Source organism: Platichthys flesus, chromosome 9 (genome assembly GCF_949316205.1).
Source record: "Platichthys flesus chromosome 9, fPlaFle2.1, whole genome shotgun sequence".
NCBI classification, from domain to species: Eukaryota; Metazoa; Chordata; class Actinopteri; order Pleuronectiformes; family Pleuronectidae; genus Platichthys; species Platichthys flesus.
The window spans coordinates 20371351-20390966 of NC_084953.1; the positions used below are offsets into that span (position 1 = coordinate 20371351).

Here is a 19616-nt window from a genome sequence, read left to right on the forward strand (position 1 = left end):
TATGTGACTCAACAAAGTCAAACCGGCCCACCCCCCAGAGAAAGCACTCCATGCTGTTTAGGCCGAGCAGCACATTCCAAAGAAATAGAGAGGAGATTAAATAAACGTTACCGTCTGTCTCCAAATGAGTTTACTCAGTAATTATGATCATTAAGGCTAATTAATAAGAGTTTTTTTTTTTTTTTATTGTTTTGCTTGTTTACGCTTCTTAGTTTATGCTCTGCCAACCCTCAGAGGAGCACAAGCTGATGAGTCTTGGGCATCAACTCTGTGTTTTGTCAAATTGTACCGAAACAAATTCACGTTTCCATTCCATTACTGAGCAAATGGTCTGTGTTTTAAATCTAGTGAGGAGACACTTTATGCCATAACCACAATGGAAAACTACTGAGGACATTTAATAACGCATAAAAAAAGTTGTCAGACCACTGATAAATACTGAGACCCTGAAGGATCATGGCGAGAATCTTGTTGAGGATAATTTAGCTTTCCCTCGCAATATGCTTTGCGTTACCTCACAATACTTCTGCGTAACCTTACAATAATTTCCCCTTCCCATCATGCAACATCATCATGGTATTATAAGTGCACAAGTGTGCAGTCATCTGTTTATCTGAAGTTGTCCTGAGTACAGCACCCTGTGTTCTTTTGGAGAGACCTCCTAATCTAAGAAAGTGTTTTTAATTTACTTGACAAATTTTCCTATACAACCAAGTCTACTATATGTTAAGGTGATCAATACTGCAGGGGATGAGGTGGGAGAATAAAGTCATCATAATATGGCTCAGGAGGAATAAAAGAAAACATTTATTGATTCTCGCTGTGACCCTTCAGTGGCTCCGATAATTTGCTGCATGAAAATTCTATTCTCGAGTTAAGGCCACCCTGTGGAAAACACAAATCCCTGCTGTAGGCTGGCCTCTGTTCACCATAGTTACACACACGCACACACACACACACACAACAGACACAACACACACAACACACAGAACCTCTAACAGCCACAACATCCCCATCACAAAAACCAAAGCCATTAGTCTAATGATGTCATGTGTTACACTAAGCCCGTTCCGGTATGCGTTTTATTTTACAGCGTTAAAAAAATGTCCAAATGATTCTCCTGTATTGAAGGGGATTTGTGTCGTGCAGCCCACATCAAACTTGGAGCATATGGCTGCCCAGTCCACAGAGACTTGTTTTGATTAATTCGGTGAGTGACTTAAAAAGAGAGTTCTGAAGTCTAACCAGCACAAGAAACCTGAGTTTCCCATCAAATCCGCAGCAGACATGGCAGTCACCCCAATGAGTTGTTTTCCCTTTTTTCCTCTGCCTGTTTATAATCTGAAAAAATGGATTCCAAAACCACACAGACATATTGGTTTGCTCAAACAATCAAGGTTTTACACTCTGTCAGTTTTGTACCAGAGAATTGGCCTGTTTTTTGTATAGCTAAGTGAAGTCACCCAGGATTCCTGCGTTGTCCCAGCCTTCCTCTGTCTGGATCATACGTGTGATGCCGGCGTGTCTGGAGCACGGCCTGATGACTCCTGGCCTCCATTTCCTCCAGGGCTAACACGCCAGTAGATAAGGTCTCCCTGCTCGTGCCACAGACAGCTCTTCATTAGTGTTGGACGTATGATCTGTTTCCTGTCACTTAACACACCGGCATCTGGCTGCATGATAGAGCCAGCCAGGTTTCCTTTGTTTCACTTCATCAAGCGATAAGACAGAGGTTGGGCCCTGAGGATCCTGCTGTTTGACGGGGGGGAAGTTGGCATGAAAACAACGGTATGGAGAGAAAGCAGAGCGACAGGGCTCAGAGTTGCTCCACCTGTCACTGCTTCTTAGGAATCGTTCAGCGTGATCCGTCACAGTACTGACAGAGTGCATAGTTTTCCTGTCTGACCTGGCCTGACTCATGCGCATTCACCTACAGCTCCTTCACCCTTCATTCATTCACTTTCTCTGTCTCGCTCTGTGATCTCACACCCCCGCTCCGTCAGGTGTAAATCCTCGACTATGAGGTGCTGTCTGAATATTTTTGGCTGATAGATTGCTCTCTGTAACAAGAGTCAGCCTGCTGTTCGACGCCAGAGTGCATGAAATCAAGTAATGGCAATGCAGTCGGATGTGGGGAACTTCTATACTCGCGTCAGCGCTCTCTTCGGACGGAACAGCTGTTCTTCCGGCATTTCGGGAATTCCTGCCCCTCCTCCTGCCAGTGCAGAGGTCGAGAGGTGAACTAGACATGTATGACCTTTCTTTTAATATGGTGCTGATAGGCTGAGCAGAGTATAGTGTGTCAGGCGAGTGTGGGTGTCTTGATTTGATACATCATATACATGTATTCACTTAATATTTTATCTGTGCCAACAAGAGAAACAGTCTCTATCAATCAATCAACTGATCAATCAAATTGAATTTGTATACCAAATATTCACAAATTAATATTAGTGATTATAAAGGTGCAACATCCTTTGTCCTTAACCCTCAACAAGAGTTCGGAAAAAATCCTGACAAGCAACAAATTTGTGTGTGATGTGAGCCCTGTTTGGTGATCCTGTACTTGATGTGGTAACATGGTACTTGGGATGGGGGGTCTCTTTTAATCATAACTCCGTGAAGATAGATGAGACAGAGGAAGCTGGTTGTGTCGTAGACTCTCATCCCTCCTAGGTCTCAGATCAAGGGAACAAAGTTAGCAGACCCCAGGGAGCGGGTCTCCTAACTTTGTTAACAACGCTTTGACTGGAAATAGGGAAAGGGTGTATCTGCTTCCTGTAACCCGGTGTCTCGTCAAGGCCTGAGGGTGGAGGATTTTTGGCAGATATGGAAACTCAGACATGCCCAGAGGGTGTGTGTGTGAGTGTGTGAATGACTAGTTACTGATGTGAGTTCCACTGGCAGACCTCCATCATATTCGCCAAAGGTACATTTAAGTTCAATTATTTGTCAGAAAGAGTGATGGCCCTTGCTTGTCAAATAAGATTTTATTGAAAAGGTAAATTCATTTTATGATTCATGATGGCTATGGCTTGTGGTCTTCAATGTAAAAAAATCTTTACTGGAATTTTTATTTCTTTTGGCAGGAGGTGAAGCGACAAGACCCATTTCTTTATAAAGCTCTAAATCCCTTGGTCCCTAAACAAACCATATTGTCCTCAAGCTTTCCTCTTTTGAAAAACCTATTCAAAAGTTGTGCCTGCCAGTGTCGCTGCATACGCTGATCTTAACTATAAAGTTGGTGTAATGCCCAGTAATGACCAAATTTACTTATATATAATAAAACATGATTTTCTTTGGGGTACTGTCTAAACTGACTATTACAACAAGTCACCAGAAATTGAAGACATACATTTATACTCAAAGGTGTTCAGTTACGGTCAAAGAAAATCTAAATTCTATACAGGCAATGGCAAAATCACATTAGCATGTAAACCAAGACTCCAAGTCCTATCAAACTTTTTTCTTCTTTTTTCGAATTTATCACTTGGCACAGTTTAAGAATGTGTTAGCATGGAGCATTTCTTTAAAGAGAAAGTAAGGATAATTGTGGTGTCTATGTCCGTCACACTTTAAATCCTGCTGTATCAATCCAACTGTGGTTTGAATTTTCAGGCGATAACTCCAAGGTTCTGCTCAATAATGCAAAATATTTGTTCCGATTGGCACAGCATGTTAAAGTTCCGCCTCCTCTGCCAGGTGGTTCTGTGAAGGCCGAGAGCTGCACAACTCCCCTGACATACAGATCTGGAGGGATGGAGACCTGCTCACGCTGGTGATCACTGAAGCCTTCGAGGACGATACGGGACGTTACACCTGCGTGGCCTCTAACAGTCTTGGAGCAGACAACACATCTGCAGAAGTTTACATTGAAGGTCAGGAATCTTATCGTGTAATATTCACATCCAGAGACACTCTGAGAAGACTCTAGTGACAACTACATTTCAGTTTTGTATAAGGGCCTGAGGGATAGCCAGTCTGCTGTGATGCTTGAATACAAAAGGGGAATACTGCTTTTTGGCACAACACAAGTCTTGCTCTTCTTCTCACACAACAGACCTTTCAGTGTTAGTGGTTGATATCGAATTGCTGTCAAACGTCCTTTCTTGAGATTCAAACACATTAACTGTGTCCCAACTCAGGGGGTCGCCTCCTCCATGGGCTGCGCAGACCGCAAAACCGAACCAAAATAGATTATTTTTAATCAGCTTGTCTCCCCCCTTGTTGCTATGGCCCAGCAACAGAGCAGCAATTGGACACGACAGGAATGCCCCTTGTTTTTTTTAACATGTGTACAGTTATCTGTTCGGTTTAATTGAAGTGTGATTCTCAAGCATCCGACATCTAACTTTCCAGCACCGTGAGCCCGAGTCCTGGGATTTGTGTGGCTATATGTAAGCCTTCGTTTCTCTGTAATGATGGGACGGATTTCTCGGCTGCATTTGAAGGAGCCTTTGAAATTGGATGCAGTCGGTCAGCAGCCTCTGAAAGATGCGACCCTTGAATTGAGACACAGCTTATAGTCATAATTGTGGGGTACATTTAGGACAGTAATAAAACAGTAGAACCCTTGTCCTTGAATTGTGTTAATCGTTAGTATTTTTTTGCAATTAATAGTATAATTAGTATAATAGCCTGTATCATATATGAATAAATATCATTGCTCCTATCCATCTCCCATTGTAGGAGCTTCGTCATCAGACTCAGAAGGAGAAGGAGGAGCTTCAAAATCCAGATCAGGAACCATGTCTCAGTACGTGTTTCTGAATGGCCTCCTGTGACCCCCTGACCCAATGAACCCTTGAACTCCTTGAACAGGTTAACTGAGCCCTGCAGCAGCTAATCAACTCTACTGCCGGCTCCTGTTTAACTCAGCCCTTTAAATGTCCCTAAAGAGCCATAACCCTGGCCTCATTCACGATCTAAATAATGAGAGGTGCAGAGGTTTAATATGGTACGAGTAAGAAAATCACCATGTCAGGTTTGTCCCCTTAACTTATCTTTTTTCTAAATGTTAAACTTTTTATCCCTTGACCACGTCCACTCCCTCCTGTTATCGGAGTTCTAACTCCCAAGAGATAGAACCCTGCTGTTTCTGCTCAGATATGTGTTCTTTCTTTAGCTCACTGTAGAGCTGAAACAATAGTTTTGTAGTCTATTAAAATAATGGATTTTTTGTCTTCCTCTAACCGTCCTGGGTCTGAGTGCTTTCTAGCACGATGTAACAGACTATTATCTGTTACATCGGCCTCCAATTGAGCTACTTGCTGATGTTTTTCTGTTTATATACAGAAGCCAAGATCACATCTTAATTGCTGGGGAGACAATTTTCTTTTAGTCACATATCACATTTTCACCGAAGGCATATAGACTTCTAAAATGTGTGTGCTAATGTTTGTTTTGCTTGTTTTAGGGTGCAGAAGAAGACTACTTCAATGTCCCTGACAATACGCTCATCATCACCCAAAACCAATGAGATCCTTTCTCGCCGCTCCACCCTGGTCCAGTCCCTGTCTCAGCCCCCACAGCGGGTAAACCACCTATAGCACACAGTACACTGGAGCTACACAGGTTCATACACATGGTCAACCACAGAGGGACTCAGTCCAACAATCCCCTCATGAAACCACATTGAAATTCAATAGATCTAGATTTGGATATGCACCAAATTGAACACACTCATAAATATCAGTCCCCTAAACATGCCTGTTTATGTACATTCAATAATTGTCATGCTATCTTGCAGCAAACATACCAACCAACCAACAAACAGACAGGTGTAAAGGGACAAATGTGTAGAATCCTCCTCTGTGTCACAGGCCTTCTATTTTCTGAGCCGTCTCCACCTGCTTATGTTCCCTTCTAGATGCAGAGCCCGGTGTCATCACTGCATGGCACTGAGGGGTCAGGCTCCCCTGTATTCACCAAGGTAAGGGTGTGTAGGAAAATGCAATCTTAATCCTGCACGATTGTTGAAGAGTTGTATAAAAACCTGTTGCTTGCTGCTCTACCAGCAACAGTTACGTTTTTTCCACAAGAGTTTGGATCCTGGTTGCATTCATTTGTTGATGATGGGCGATAAGACCTGGCTTTCAGTCTGCATATCATTTCATCCCAAAGGACCGAGGTCTGACTTTTCCAAGTTAGGTGAAGCAGAAAGCGCCTTCCTCAAATTGTTGCATACAGTTAAAGGGATACCGTTGTAAACATTTCCTTTAACTGGAACCAAGAGACCAGATACATGCATACACAGAACCTGGTGCACATGCCATACCACACAGTAAGCAGTGCTGTAGGGGTCAAACAAGATAAAAGCTTTGATGAGAGCTGCTCCTCCAGCTCCAGATCTTCTCCTCCCAACTCAGACTCTTCAACACTCCCCTAGGTCCCGACGCCCCTGGGTCTTGTGATGGGGGGTCTGAGATGGGCCGAGGCAGGGCTAAAAACAGTCCTGCCAAACACACTGGGGTCAGGTCTCTTTCCCTCTCGTTCAGCCGGTCAGGCCTTAAATCATTTACCACCTCATTACAAAAAGACATTTGCTTTTCCTCACCACCCCCCACCTTGCACCCGCCTCCTTTAAAAGCTGTCTTAGGCTTTAATCATCTCAGTGAGAGAGAATGTTCGCCTCCAGTGAAGTCAGCCCTGTTGGCCATGTAACACAAACACACATCTATACATACACACGTATGTTTTCAAACCAATGATGTGAATCTTACCTCTTGTCAAACGCACACAGAGAGAGAGAGAAGCTTGGGTTCACACGCACATTCATTTCCACTGAGTGCCTCCTGTTGATGGATGTAGCGGTGTATGTCACTGTGGGCCTGTTAGCTGGAGGAAGAGACAACAACGTGTTGACACCGACCCTCATGAGGATGTTTTTTTTTTAGTTCTGCCACATGAGTGATTGTATACAGGAGTTCAACTGTCATCTGTAAGAGCGACGGTCTCTTATGTTGACGTTAAGAGTCGTATTAGCTAAATGCTCCACTCTCACACATTTATAGATGAATTGATAAAGCAGATAAGAGTATACGTGAAATGAACAGCATAGCAGAGGCTAATCTTAGCTGTGTTGACAACACATAACAGAATAGTTTCCTTCCTCCTCACACTGAAAGCTAACTGCTATTTTAAGCTATCTTAAAATGGTATTTATTTACAGTAACACAGGACATCTCAGTGTTATGTTTCTCTATATCTGACTCTGCCCTGCTACAATTTTCTCTCTAATGATAATGATGATTATTATTATTATTTTATTTTCTAGGTCCTTTGTAATGTTCTGCTCTGTAAAATCCTAAAACTAAATAAAAAGTTTGAAATAAGAAATTACTAAATCATGAAACACATACTTTCACAGAATCAGGAGGGGATCTTGTAACAGTTTTGTTCAGGAGAGATCCACTTTCATAAACTTCCAATATGCTGATATTAATCTGGCAGTGTTGATAAAATAGTTTGTCAAAATAGAATTTGTAGTTTCTTTTCATCGTTTTCCAAATATTTCAGAAATGAGTTAATCTTGAAATACAGTATGTATACTTGAGGATTTTTTTTCTTCTTTCAACTTGTCAGTGTTAGGGGTGACAGCTCTTTGGACTAAAACAGATGCCTATTTAAGGCTAAAATGAAAAACAAATGGACATTATTCATAATCTGATTTATGACTATTGTTTGGGATCGCGTGAGGCTCAAAACCAGACAGATCCAATAAAAGGCCAGAGGACGTCAAGCTTTTATTTTAACACCGTATTGTATCTGCAATATTTTTATCGGATCATGTCAACCTAGAGAAAACCAACCAGTGAATCTATTATTTCCCAGAAGAGAAATGAGAAAAATCCAAAGGTGAACAAATGGATGGTCATTTTATCTTCAAGTTCCTTGAGAGGACAGAAAGCTGGAAGATTGTTACCAGACCTATGGAAATCTGTGGTGACATTTTAGAAAAGTATGTGTCCTCTGAACTTGTAGTTGGCCCTCCCTCATTCTCTCTGCATCTACTGTCTATTCCCATCTGTCTCTTCTGAAGTAAATTTAGCCTTTTCATTACCGGACTCACCTTCTTATCTTTAACTGGTCATATGTCATTCACTCTCTGACCTCTCTCTACTGTTTTTACTCCTCTCTGGCTTATAAATGCTTCCTCTTTGTAGCTCTTGCAGGATGCCCAGGCGTCTGAGGGCCAGGTGGTGGTTCTGGAGTGCAGGGTCCGAGGAGGCCCTCCTCTGCGGGTCCAGTGGTACCGCCAGGGAGAGGAGATCCTAGACTCCCCCGATTTTCGTATTCTTCAGAAAAGTGAGACATTCTTCTCAATGATCATGAAGAACATCGGAGCTGAATGTTAACGCTAAAACCAAAACCTTTCTGTTCTTCTCTTCCCTTCTGCCTATGATATATTCTGAATCAGAGCCTCGATCTGCAGCTGAGCCAGGTACAGTCCTCAACTCCTCTTAAGTCTATCATTATTACAACTTTCATGCTCTGAACACCAGACAGTGTTTTAAATTAGTGATGGATGATTTTGACTCCAGACGCAAGTTGAGATTGATGATTTCATTATCAGCTACGAGCTTTCACTTGCCAACCGCAAATCACAAGTTAGTGAGTGTGTGTCTCATAACAACACAACTCATAGTCTACTCCAGGTGCTACAGTCTAAGGGAATACCTGAGAAAGTCTGCGAAGCCCTACCGCATGCAGACCGAAACACAAAAGCACACACACAAATCCATAATGACACACACATCAGCCACTTGTGTGAGTCAGGGGTCATGTCAGGTGTTACTTTAAGGTTGTGAGTCACTCAGACAACTTTGAACATTTGTGCTGCAGGGTTTTTGTGTCTGTCTGTTGTCTGTGTGTCTGGTTGTGTGTGTGTGAATGTTTTCTGTCTGTGTGTCTCTTTGCTCTTCATGGCAGGTTACATCCATGCTTGTCTTTCATCTCTCTGCGTCAGACTCACCATCCACATGAAATGTCTGTCATCTAGTGTCAACATGTCAATCCACAGCTCTTCCTTTCCAGCTGTAATCATGGCCTGCTCTATTGTCTATGTTGGAAAATACCAAAATCTTTAGTATCACTAACTGTGATGGTGGTCGTCGTTGTTTTTTCAGAGGAGATCTGCACCCTGGTGATAGCTGAGGCCTTTCCAGAGGATGGAGGTCTGTTCTGCTGCACTGCGTCCAACCCGTATGGATCTATCAACAGCACAGCCCAACTCAATGTCACTGCAGGTGTGTAGCCAACATGGGAGTTCCTTAAGATCCAGTTTCTGTTTATCCTGTGAACAAATTTGTTAAATAACTGAAAAAAAAAATCCAAATGATAAAAAATGTCTCAACAAGAAGATGCTCCTTTGTCTGTTGTTATGAAGTCTTTACGGGAAAGATGGGAGTTGATCTCTGTGAGTATTCTCACACACAGAACTGTGTATGTACAGTACAGGAAAAGGCTAAATAAACAGGAATTGCATCAGTCTGACTGGATCCAGCTGTTGCTTTATATCAGATCAGCTGTGATACAGTCATGTGTGTGTCTCAGTGTATGTGCATGTGTGTGTGTAATCTCCATTTACTGAGCAAAGTGGTGGCCAGAAGAAAAACTTCACATTAAAGTCAGAAATTTTCCACTTTCCTCTTGTTTGTTTCCCTCTGTAGCCGAGGACTCATCCAGTAATGGCATGCCTGGTGATAGCTCAGGGTTTGAGGATACAGCAGCCTTCCCCCCGCCTCCCCCACCCACAGAGATCAGCCTCCTGGAGCTGCCACCCAAGACGCTGACTCATCCCAGGTCCGAGGCTTTCCATGTTAAGGAGCTGGAGATCTGGCCCAGTGTGTCAGCGCCTCCTCCAGTACAAGTGGGCTCAGAGGTGGAGGTTAATGACAAGGGGAAAGAGTTTACACAGAATGGCCAACCCCAGAATCTTCCGCTACCTCCCACCCCACCTAAAGAGACCACACCACCACCCCCACCTCAACCACAGTCTGACCCTATGGCAGATGTTCCATTCGTAGCTCAGGTGACACCAGAATCACCTCCGACCTCAGACAAGCTGTCTCCATCCCCCGCGAAGGATGCTCCTCCACTGCCCACCAAGCCCAAACCAAAGCTGTGAGTACCTGTCATGTCCCCTGGTGTCTGTGCCCCGGGGGCAGGCTAGTCTGGTGGGAGAGAGAGACGGGCTGGGCGGCCTTGGTCTGGTTGAAATGATAGCATTGTGTCTCCGTTTTGTGAAAGGGTTAACAGGGGAATCCCAGGCCGTTTAGAACAAAAGCATTCCCCTGCCTTTATGCTGGTGTCAGTGTGGCATCGTGTGTGCCAGGGCAAGTCTGCCAGCTGCTGTCTGTCTGTGGCTGTAAACAGATCTGCGTGGCTTTTTGCTGGATGGCTCCTATTGTTTCTGTGACCTCGGACTGCATGAGCAGCACAGGACAGAGCGATTGTTTGTGATGTCCTTTTCTGTGAGCTCACTGGGAATCAGGCAGGATGTCACTGTTATTAGAGGAGAGTTGGGCATTGAAAGGCTTTATATTCAGCATCTTGAGATGTCTGCAGTGAAAATGGCTCTTGTGCATGGGGATTTCCCTTTGTCTCTTTACACTTATTATAAAGAATTGAGTAGAGAGCTGACAAGACATTTGGAGAAACGGTTGAGGTAACAGATGGATCATAAAGACTCAACCCAGGTAGTATGCGATTGCATGGTTAGGATCTTCATCTCAGAGGTTACCAGGATACTTAAATGATACATTTCACATCATAAATAACAGCAGACAAAGTAAAGATAATTGTAATATATTATATAACTGGGTTAGTTCAGATCTTTATTTTATTCTAGTGTCTTTATTAAGCCTTTTGTCATGCTTGGTCACTCCGGCCACCACTTTGGTCCAGATTGAAATATTTTTATTGTATTGATTGACAGAACTTTTTTTGCTTATATTCATTGTTCCCAGAGAATGAATAAATTTGACTTTGGTGACCCCCAGACTTTTCCTGTAGTATGAGTATCATAGTCACTATTTGTACCACAGAGTTAGTATCAACTAGAATGGTATAATAATACAGTACGAACCTCCGCTAAGGACCACCAGTCTCACAGCTCCGCCCCCTGATCTTGTTATATTTTTTTCTCTGACCCATCCATTCAGAGTGGGATCTTCGTCAGGTCCTCCAAAGAACATCACACATTGTTTAATTACGTTGTCTGTGGCATGGATTGGCATAAGTGTGCAAGCTCTTCTTTGTTTTGCTTCAGACCACCCTGCACCTTGCAATGTGCATTTAGATTTTTTCTTCTCTTCTTCCCTGACCCATAACCCATCTTGGAAAAAACCTGTTCAGTAGTTTTTGAGCAATCCTGCCAATTAACAAACAAACAAAGGCAGATGAAAACATAATCTGCTTGGCGGAGGTAACTATTCCAGTTCCCCTAAGGATCAATCAATCAATCAATCAAATTGTATTTGTATGGCCCATATTCACAAATCACAATTCGTCTCATAGGGCTTTAACATGGTGTGACATCCTCTGTCCTTAACCCTCAGCAAGAGTAAGGAAAAACTACTAAAAACCCTTTTAACAGGGTAAAAATACTTAGAAACCTCAGAGAGAGCCAAATGTGAGGGATCCCTCTTCCAGGACGGACAGAAGTGCAAAAGATGTCAGGTGTAGGAAAACATCATCAAGATTAAAGTTTTTAGCAGCATTGATGAGGGTAAGCATTTTGAAGGATAACTTCAATACTATATGTCAAGCAGTCCTGCTGCAATCATAGTATATGGTCAGCAGCCAGCAAGATCATGATCCGCCATCCAGATCGGATGCCACTATAGTCCACAGTCATTGTCCACTGCTACTTATTAGGATCCTTAATCAGCCGCCGCCTCGGTCGTGGTCCACCACCATTATATGATGCCAACGCAACACAGGTTCCGCCATTACCGCTATGATCATCCCGCGCGTTATAGATCCACCATTGCGACCTCTGATGTGCAATCCACAAATCATAATCCATGGTGCGACCACAGCGGGCCCGGATCTGCGTATATCCTGACTTTCTCTTCAGCACAACCAGGAGCTCAAATTTATTTTAAATCAGTGAAACATCTCAACATGTACGTCACCAATCTTGACATGTCTTGACAGCTAAGAGATCACCAAGGACCTTTATGGACCCCAGTGATGGAACTGTAAAAAAAATGATCCCCTTACCTTTCATCACTTACTAGCATCAGGTCAGAAGACTGTTTGATTTCACATATCAGCCTCAAAGAGCTGCTTGCAATGCATATATATTTCAATATAATAATCTGTTGTCTGCCGCAGTATTGAACAATGCAAGTTATAAATCCCATCAGAAGCAGATAGTGATCAGTGTTCTTGTGCAGCTCATGGCAAGCTGCATGTAAACTAGAGTTTGGTTAAAGAAGAGCAAAGCTTGGTTTTGCACTGCATGTGTACTGGGTTTGATTCCTCCTGATGGGCGCCATTGCATATTGACATAAATGTTGTGACTTGTTAATTCTGTGCTTCCAGAGCTGAGAATATAGAGGAGAAGACAGAACGTTACAGGTAAATATTTGGCTGTGAGAGTGATGCTCTGGATGTGATATGAGTGGCACTACATGGTCTTTATTCTATCGGGGAAGCAAAGAAAGCGACTAGCCTTTTATTTAAAGACTACTGACAGGACACAGGCAAATCAGCAGACAACCAAACTTCAGCCGGGGCCAGTGCCCCCCTAGCCCCGCCCCTGCCTGATTCACATTTGAAAAGAGAAGAGTGGCTTTCATGATGTACAACAAATTTATTGTGAGTGTTATGTTGGCAGACATTTTGTATGAAACAAGAGAGCTGACCTACAGTCGTTAAATGGGCCTGACACTAGGAAACATGTTAAATGTCATGTCCAGTCAATCAATGTCTGTATAATCCTCAATATTTCAATACGAGAGACCCTGGGTTTCTTTTCCTTGCTCACGTTTTTTTTCAGTTCTCAAAATAGCTTGGAGACAGTAAAGCTGCTTCTCCCTGAGTCTTTCCACAACAACAACATGGATATTCTGCTAAAGACAATTAGCTCCCAACTGTGAAGCAGTTAGAAAGCATCAGCCGTCCCTCTCCTGCCGTATCCCCTTGAAATTCTCTAATTACCCAGTAAAAACAGCAGCTCTGCCATTAACCACACCCCTTGTCTCTGCCAGACTCTTTCCTTGGGTAACCTGTAGGAACAGAGGGGGACCATTCTCGACTTGACGCCCCCGAGCTTATCACTGGCCTCATCCTATCCTGTTTGTCATATAGCACATTCCATACAGACTGATATATTGTCTGTGCACAGACAGCCACATCCTTTGCGACCTGAGCCCAGTTTGTTGCTTTAATTGCCTCTTTTTTTTAACATTTTACTGGAGTTCCTTTAATGAAACACCACAACCTTCTAACCAACCACTTTGTTGATTTGCCATTAATTCAATAGAGTGGAAACTCTGAGCCCAATGTCTGCTATTTTAAGAATAAGTCTAAATCATGAAACAGGCTAATAACTAATAGGTTTTACTGCATTAACGCAACAGGGAGCCGTATAAATGGAGTGTAAGCAGTTCATTTAAGGTTTCTATCCACATTTAAACTCTAAATCCCAAGTAAAAGTGACTCAGATGCACATATGCCCTATAATTACTGTGGATTTTCACAACATCCCTCATTATTTATAAAGGGACGGTTGCATTGAATAATGTTACAGTCTTAACGCCGGTGTTTATAGCTGCTGGGGATCACAAATCTAAAGTAAATGGCTCTAAATTGTAGGAATAACACGCTGGAAGCATGTGTGAGGGATGAGCGTTGCTTCAACAACACTGGGCTGATGAGGTGGAGGAAGTCGTTGTGTGACTTGGCAGACCGGAGCTACTGCAGGAGAGCCGAGTTGTGAAAACAGACCTGCTGTTCTCTCTGTGCTGAGGGAAGAGAGAGCAGGGCAGGAAGGTATTTGGGTGTCGATGGCGGGCCGAAGGTTGATGCCAGACATTAGTAGGAATGAGGAAGGGTCTGAAACATGGTTCAGCTTTGTGAAAGAGAAAGTAGTAATGTTTGATCCCAGAGTGGAGAAGCACTATCTCATTGTATGCTCCAATGTAACTCAAGGTCCCAGTCAGCTCATTTTAAAGTGTCTTAGAAACAAATAATATTTGATGGATTTGGATTTTCAGACAATATTGTGTCGACAGCAGATATCTGTGCCACTTGTTACTTCAATCAAAGACTCAACGTTTCTCCACACAAAACACAAACAGAGATACTTTTTGTATCAGTGTTTTAGGTCCAGATGACATTTCGGCTATTCTCTATTAACAGCTATCTCCAAATGAATGCAGATACATTTAAAAATGATAGCCGATACATTTATTTGACCTCTTTTGCTCTACACACAGACTACAGTCAGACAACCATAACCTGCACAAACGGGATTGGTCAAACTAGAAATGGAAACCAGAAGGCTTAATGTGCAGTAAAGGACAAGATGTGGTAAACCTCTAATAAACGCCTTTACGGATTAACTAATCATACAAAGCAGAAACGTTTAGATAACATTATGTTTCAAACAGCGATATTTTTTTGGCATTAGAAGGCAAAAAGCTGGTCTTCCTGCAGTGGGGTCTGAATATTGATATGAAAGGATTTAGGGCAACTATTTAGTTCTTAAACTATGAGGCGCTAATTTGAGATGATCCTTTAATCGGCTGAATGAAACTTTGTATCTCAACTTAAGACCATTTCCATGTTTGACAGAGTTACGGTCTCGTCTGATTCAACATCATAACTGCGTCTGTTCAGTGCTCTCTGGGGTTTAACGGTACATCTGTGACCATCTGTATAAAGTCAGATCATGATGGACTGATAGCACCTGGAGCTTGTAAATCAGTGTGTGTCTGTGTGTGTGTGGGATAGGTATTACTCATGTTGTGGGGACCTACATCTGTTCACACAGTCACATTTAGCAGACTTGCCCCCCTTGCGGGGACAAAAACAAGAGTCCCTGCCACATAAATCCTTAAATGTGAAGTTGAAGACATTTTGGAAGGTTAGGTTAATGGTTCATGTGTAGTTGTGACATTTCACAAGAATATTTTTTAGTTTTTGGTGTCATGATTTACTCTTTCTAGTACAAGAGAGGAACGTATGAATGTGGTTGTGTGTTTTCACAAGTTTGTTACTCAGATTTTGGTATTGTAGCTATGAAATAAAGTTGTCCTTGTGATGTTGAGTCATCTATTCACATAAATATGCAGTGAAACATTAAGACATAGTTGTGAGCCACTATTTCAAGACACGACTAAATCTAAATTGAAATACATGCCTACAAGACAAAGGAGGAGACAGTGGAAAGTGCCTGTGTAGCAATTTGAAGGTGTGACCACCATGATATTGACCTTGATAATAGGGGCAAAGCATTTTATAACAGGTTAGGATAATGTCTGTGTGGGCATCACACACCACGCTCAATTAGCACAGGCAATAATTATCCTCATTCCACAACTTAATCTCTCTTTCATAAGGCCGGGAATCAACTTTGACAGCCGAAATTATTCTCTTGCACGGATTTCATTCCCCACTCTGCATTTATGTGTGAGCTGAAGGCTTAGCTACTGTCGACGTGTGTGTTTTTTTTCCTCTCATTTTTATTTAGTATGCCGATAACAGATTACAGATGAGGAGAAACACATTGGCACTTCACAGAACCTTAATTGAGCCTTTTCTTACTTCACTGGTTTTATGCTTTTGTAATTAAAGTCCTTTTTTTTTTGCTGTTGATTTGTTGAAAAGATGCTGTAATAATGATATATTGACTGGTTGATCTGTGTAGGTGGGAAACAATAAGCCAGAGCATGACACAGGAGAGACAGATATTACATGTGTCAGCTTAAACAGACCAAAACCTATTGCACATACAGTTAGCAGTACCTGGACAGCATCATATAGAGGTTTGAATGGATATTTTAAGTGTAGCTGAGGCAGAAGTAGATTTTGGATCAAAGTTTAGAAGTTAAATATCTGTTTGTTTCAGGGAGGAAGTGAAAAGATGTTGTATTCTGACGGAATGAAAATGCTGGTGCAAGAATGACCTTTGCAATTAGATCAGATGTCCCTCTCATATACAAAAATATAAGCCAACCTAAAATGGTCTAAAACCAAATCAATGATTGGGTGTTATTGCAGAAATCTAAATTGTGATGTTACTAAGACCCATCCATCACATCAGGGTCACAGGGCAGCAGTCTGGAGCAAATCCCATCTGACACTGGACGAGACAGGTCACCATCAACATACAGAGACAAACAACAATTCACACAAACTCTCTCACCTACAGTCGATTTAGAGTTTCCAATTAACTTAACCTCAATCTGCATGGATAAAACCCACAGGGGCAACATGCAAACTTCTTTAAGATATATGAAATATATCTTATAGGAGTTTGTTCAGTGTAATTACCTGTATTTCCCTGCTTGGGCTTTCCAATGGGACATTTCTATCAATCCATCATAAATACCCCTTATCCTCTCAGGGTCAAATCAACTTTTGTTTTTAGAGCCCATATTCTCAAATCACACTTAGCCTAATAGGGCTTAACAATCTGTCCAAGGTCAGAAGTGCAATGTATATATATATCGCATGTAGCAGTGCACATCAACAAAATAAAAACATTTACAACATTCCTGAGAGAAAACAGTCACTTACATAAATAGTTTACTATATATGATCACAATACACTTCCACCAAAATTCAATATGCCACAATATTCTATCCTTGCTCACTCACACAAACCGACAGGAGCTCACAGCTACAATGTGTTAATATTCAGGCTCTGCATATTTCTATTTGTCCCTGATAAAGAGGAAGAGTGGCATAATGCATGCAGCTTGACCTTATACCTTTCAATCCATGTCCGCTGACATAACTGCCATACCACTGAGATTAAACGAATTCTGCAACAGCTCCAAACCTCTTTAACCCCAGCGAGGTTGTTGTCAGGGGAACAGCAAACAAACTGAAGGCAACACAGCGCTGGATGCCAGCAGCACTCAGCGGCCTCAAACCGTCTCACACACTTTACTTCTACTTGTATTTACAGTGTAGAGCGGCAGCAGCAGGGGATTGCTTGTTGCTGTCTGCCCGTCTCAATACTTTTTAAGTAAAAACTTCCTGGAGGATTCCATGCCTGCTGTGTTACATTTAAAGCAGGACTTATTCCCTCTGTGTCCCACTGCTGAGCAAGGAGATCTGGTTGCCAGGAATTGTCGCATATCTGTGCCATGACTCAGAGCTTCCTCTCAGCAGTGTGTGTGTTTACGAGGTGCAAGTCATGAACTCTCTAATGAAGTAATAACAATCACTTTCTTGTCGAGGTGTTGCTTGTGGTTTTATGGAGAGCAGAAAACATGCATGTTAAATAACTGCATATGGTTCGGGCTATGCGCGGAAAGCTTTACTTGTGGTTCATCACGATCAAATGTCTTATTAGAAAAAAGGAAGTAAAACAATGACTGTGTATCAGTGCCCTGATGGGGGCGGATTGATTATCAGCCAATGGGGGGGAAAAGGCAGAGGCAGAGAGTTAGCTGTCATCAGAGGGAGAGAAGGAGATTGTGCAAAAGAAATGTGAAGTCACCGGAGACACGAGAGAGCAGGAAAGCAGATCATTTCACATCGACCTCCGGAGTCAGAGATGGGCAGTCCTTAAAAGGACATGGGAGAGACAGGATTGGCTGACACACCAGACTAACTGCCACAGGATTGGTCGATCGGGCTAGAATGACCTGCATGGAATGGAGAAACTTTCCAAATAAGGAAGAGAGTTGTCGGAGTTGACCTTCATAACATGGAGAGAGGAGAGGGGGTGGAAGAAAGAGGGGGTGAGCAGAGAGGGAGAGAGAGGGAGCAATGAAAAGACGCACAGAGGATTTAGCGGAGCGAGAGAGTTGGGTGCTTTGGAGTTGACAGCATGGAAACTAACAGGCCTCAGTGATCCAATCATAGAAAGCAGACTGTGTAAGAACAACCTGTTATTTTAAACACGGAGAACCACACAGATAAACACACACTACCCGACACACACACAAAACTTTGAGGAACACATTGTTTCTGGATGAAGTCAATCAACCTCTGATTATATCCTCACCCCAGTCTGTAAGCCTGGGTATGGGAAGCACGGGCGGTTTCTCCCTCTGGACACACTCCCGGTGACACCAACACATCACTTCCCCTTGTGGATGTTAATTACAGGGTGTAATGATGTACACACACACACACACACTCTGCTCTCATGACACTAAGAACCGTCTGAAGAGATCCACTCTGACTCGTCTCAAAGTGTCAGTGAGTCAACGCATAGGGAATGACTCGCACCTCTAGAAAGAGGAAGACCATCTCCTTTCAGCTCACTGACCTTTCACTATTACACACTTACAACTACACACAGGCACCCCACTGGACCGCCTCCACACACACTCCCATCGTCCGTCAACACAGCGTGACTCATCAGCAGCCTGGAAACACACTCTAAAAATAGAGGCATTTCCCACAAAAATAGATATGACCAATCCCCAAATATAGCTTTTTTATTTCATGGCACAAAAATGAAGGGGAAAGAATTTTTTTATTGAGAAGCTGAATATTTGTGTCAGCCGATGAAACAGGATCTATGTGGGTATGCTGGGGTGTTTGTGCACACACAGCGTCACTGGGAATGTGTCCCAAAGATCCAATACAGTTTGTGCTACATAAAGCTATTATGTTCCATATGTAGATAACGGCCACTGGGCTCTGTTGACATTGGATAATGTTTCTGTGTGTAGACTTTATTTACAGTCAGGGCATTGTTTCAAATGTTACGATACAATGAGCAAATCTCATTTGAAACACTTGTCACCTGTGAACAAAGAAAACTGTTCACATGATTAATTTATCGAATCTATCTTTACTTCTCTCTCATAATTGACCTCTCCCTCTCTAGTCACTCATGAAGCAATACAAAGGTGCTCACAAAGGATGAGTGAAAGAAATTAGATATGGGTGTCTCTCTCCTTCTCTCTTACTGTCTTTTTTATAGATCTTTTATCTCTCAATCTTCGACTCAGAAAACTTTTGCTGCATTAAGTCCCAGAGGGAATTTCCTCCGTCAGCAGCATAACCCACAGGAACGAGCTCTTACTCTGAAAAGGAGCTGGTCTTGGGTAGCCAGAGTTCCTTTACTTTGAAAGAGGAGGAGCTCACAGACTGACTCATGCAGGGAGGGGGGGGGGGAGAGAGGGAGAGAGAGAGAGAGAGAGAGAGCTACCACGTCTGTCACTGTCTGGCTGCTCTGTGCTCTATATATGCTCGTCATACCTGGCAGAGCAGCACTGAGATGCAGTTCACTCTCCTGCAGGGAAATATCAGAGCTGCCACACACTGAGACCACCTCACTGAAGGTAAAACTCATCATTAATCTCTGGGGTCTAATGATAACTCATTACAGTTCAAGAAACTACAGCTGGACTGAAGGAATGATGGATAAAATTATCCATGGCTCTTCTTTCATATTTAATCTCTCAAAGAGG

The 19616-nt window shown here is 42.6% G+C and overlaps 1 protein-coding gene across 5 annotated transcripts in view; it reads left to right on the plus strand.

The window, feature by feature from the left end:
* palld (palladin, cytoskeletal associated protein) overlaps positions 1-19616 on the plus strand; it is a 55051-nt gene that overhangs the window by 18780 nt on the left and 16655 nt on the right. For 3 of the 5 annotated variants that reach the window (XM_062395386.1, XM_062395388.1, XM_062395389.1), the window contains exons 3-11: positions 3703-3878; positions 4690-4756; positions 5417-5534; positions 5870-5932; positions 8166-8307; positions 8420-8443; positions 9129-9248; positions 9672-10125; positions 12553-12588. In XM_062395386.1, the coding sequence (XP_062251370.1) occupies positions 3703-3878; positions 4690-4756; positions 5417-5534; positions 5870-5932; positions 8166-8307; positions 8420-8443; positions 9129-9248; positions 9672-10125; positions 12553-12588 (1200 nt within the window). Of the gene's footprint in view, positions 1-3702; positions 3879-4689; positions 4757-5416; positions 5535-5869; positions 5933-8165; positions 8308-8419; positions 8444-9128; positions 9249-9671; positions 10126-12552; positions 12589-19345; positions 19488-19616 lie in introns of those variants that run through there. The other 2 variants (XM_062395387.1, XM_062395390.1) reach the window with 2 other exon arrangements.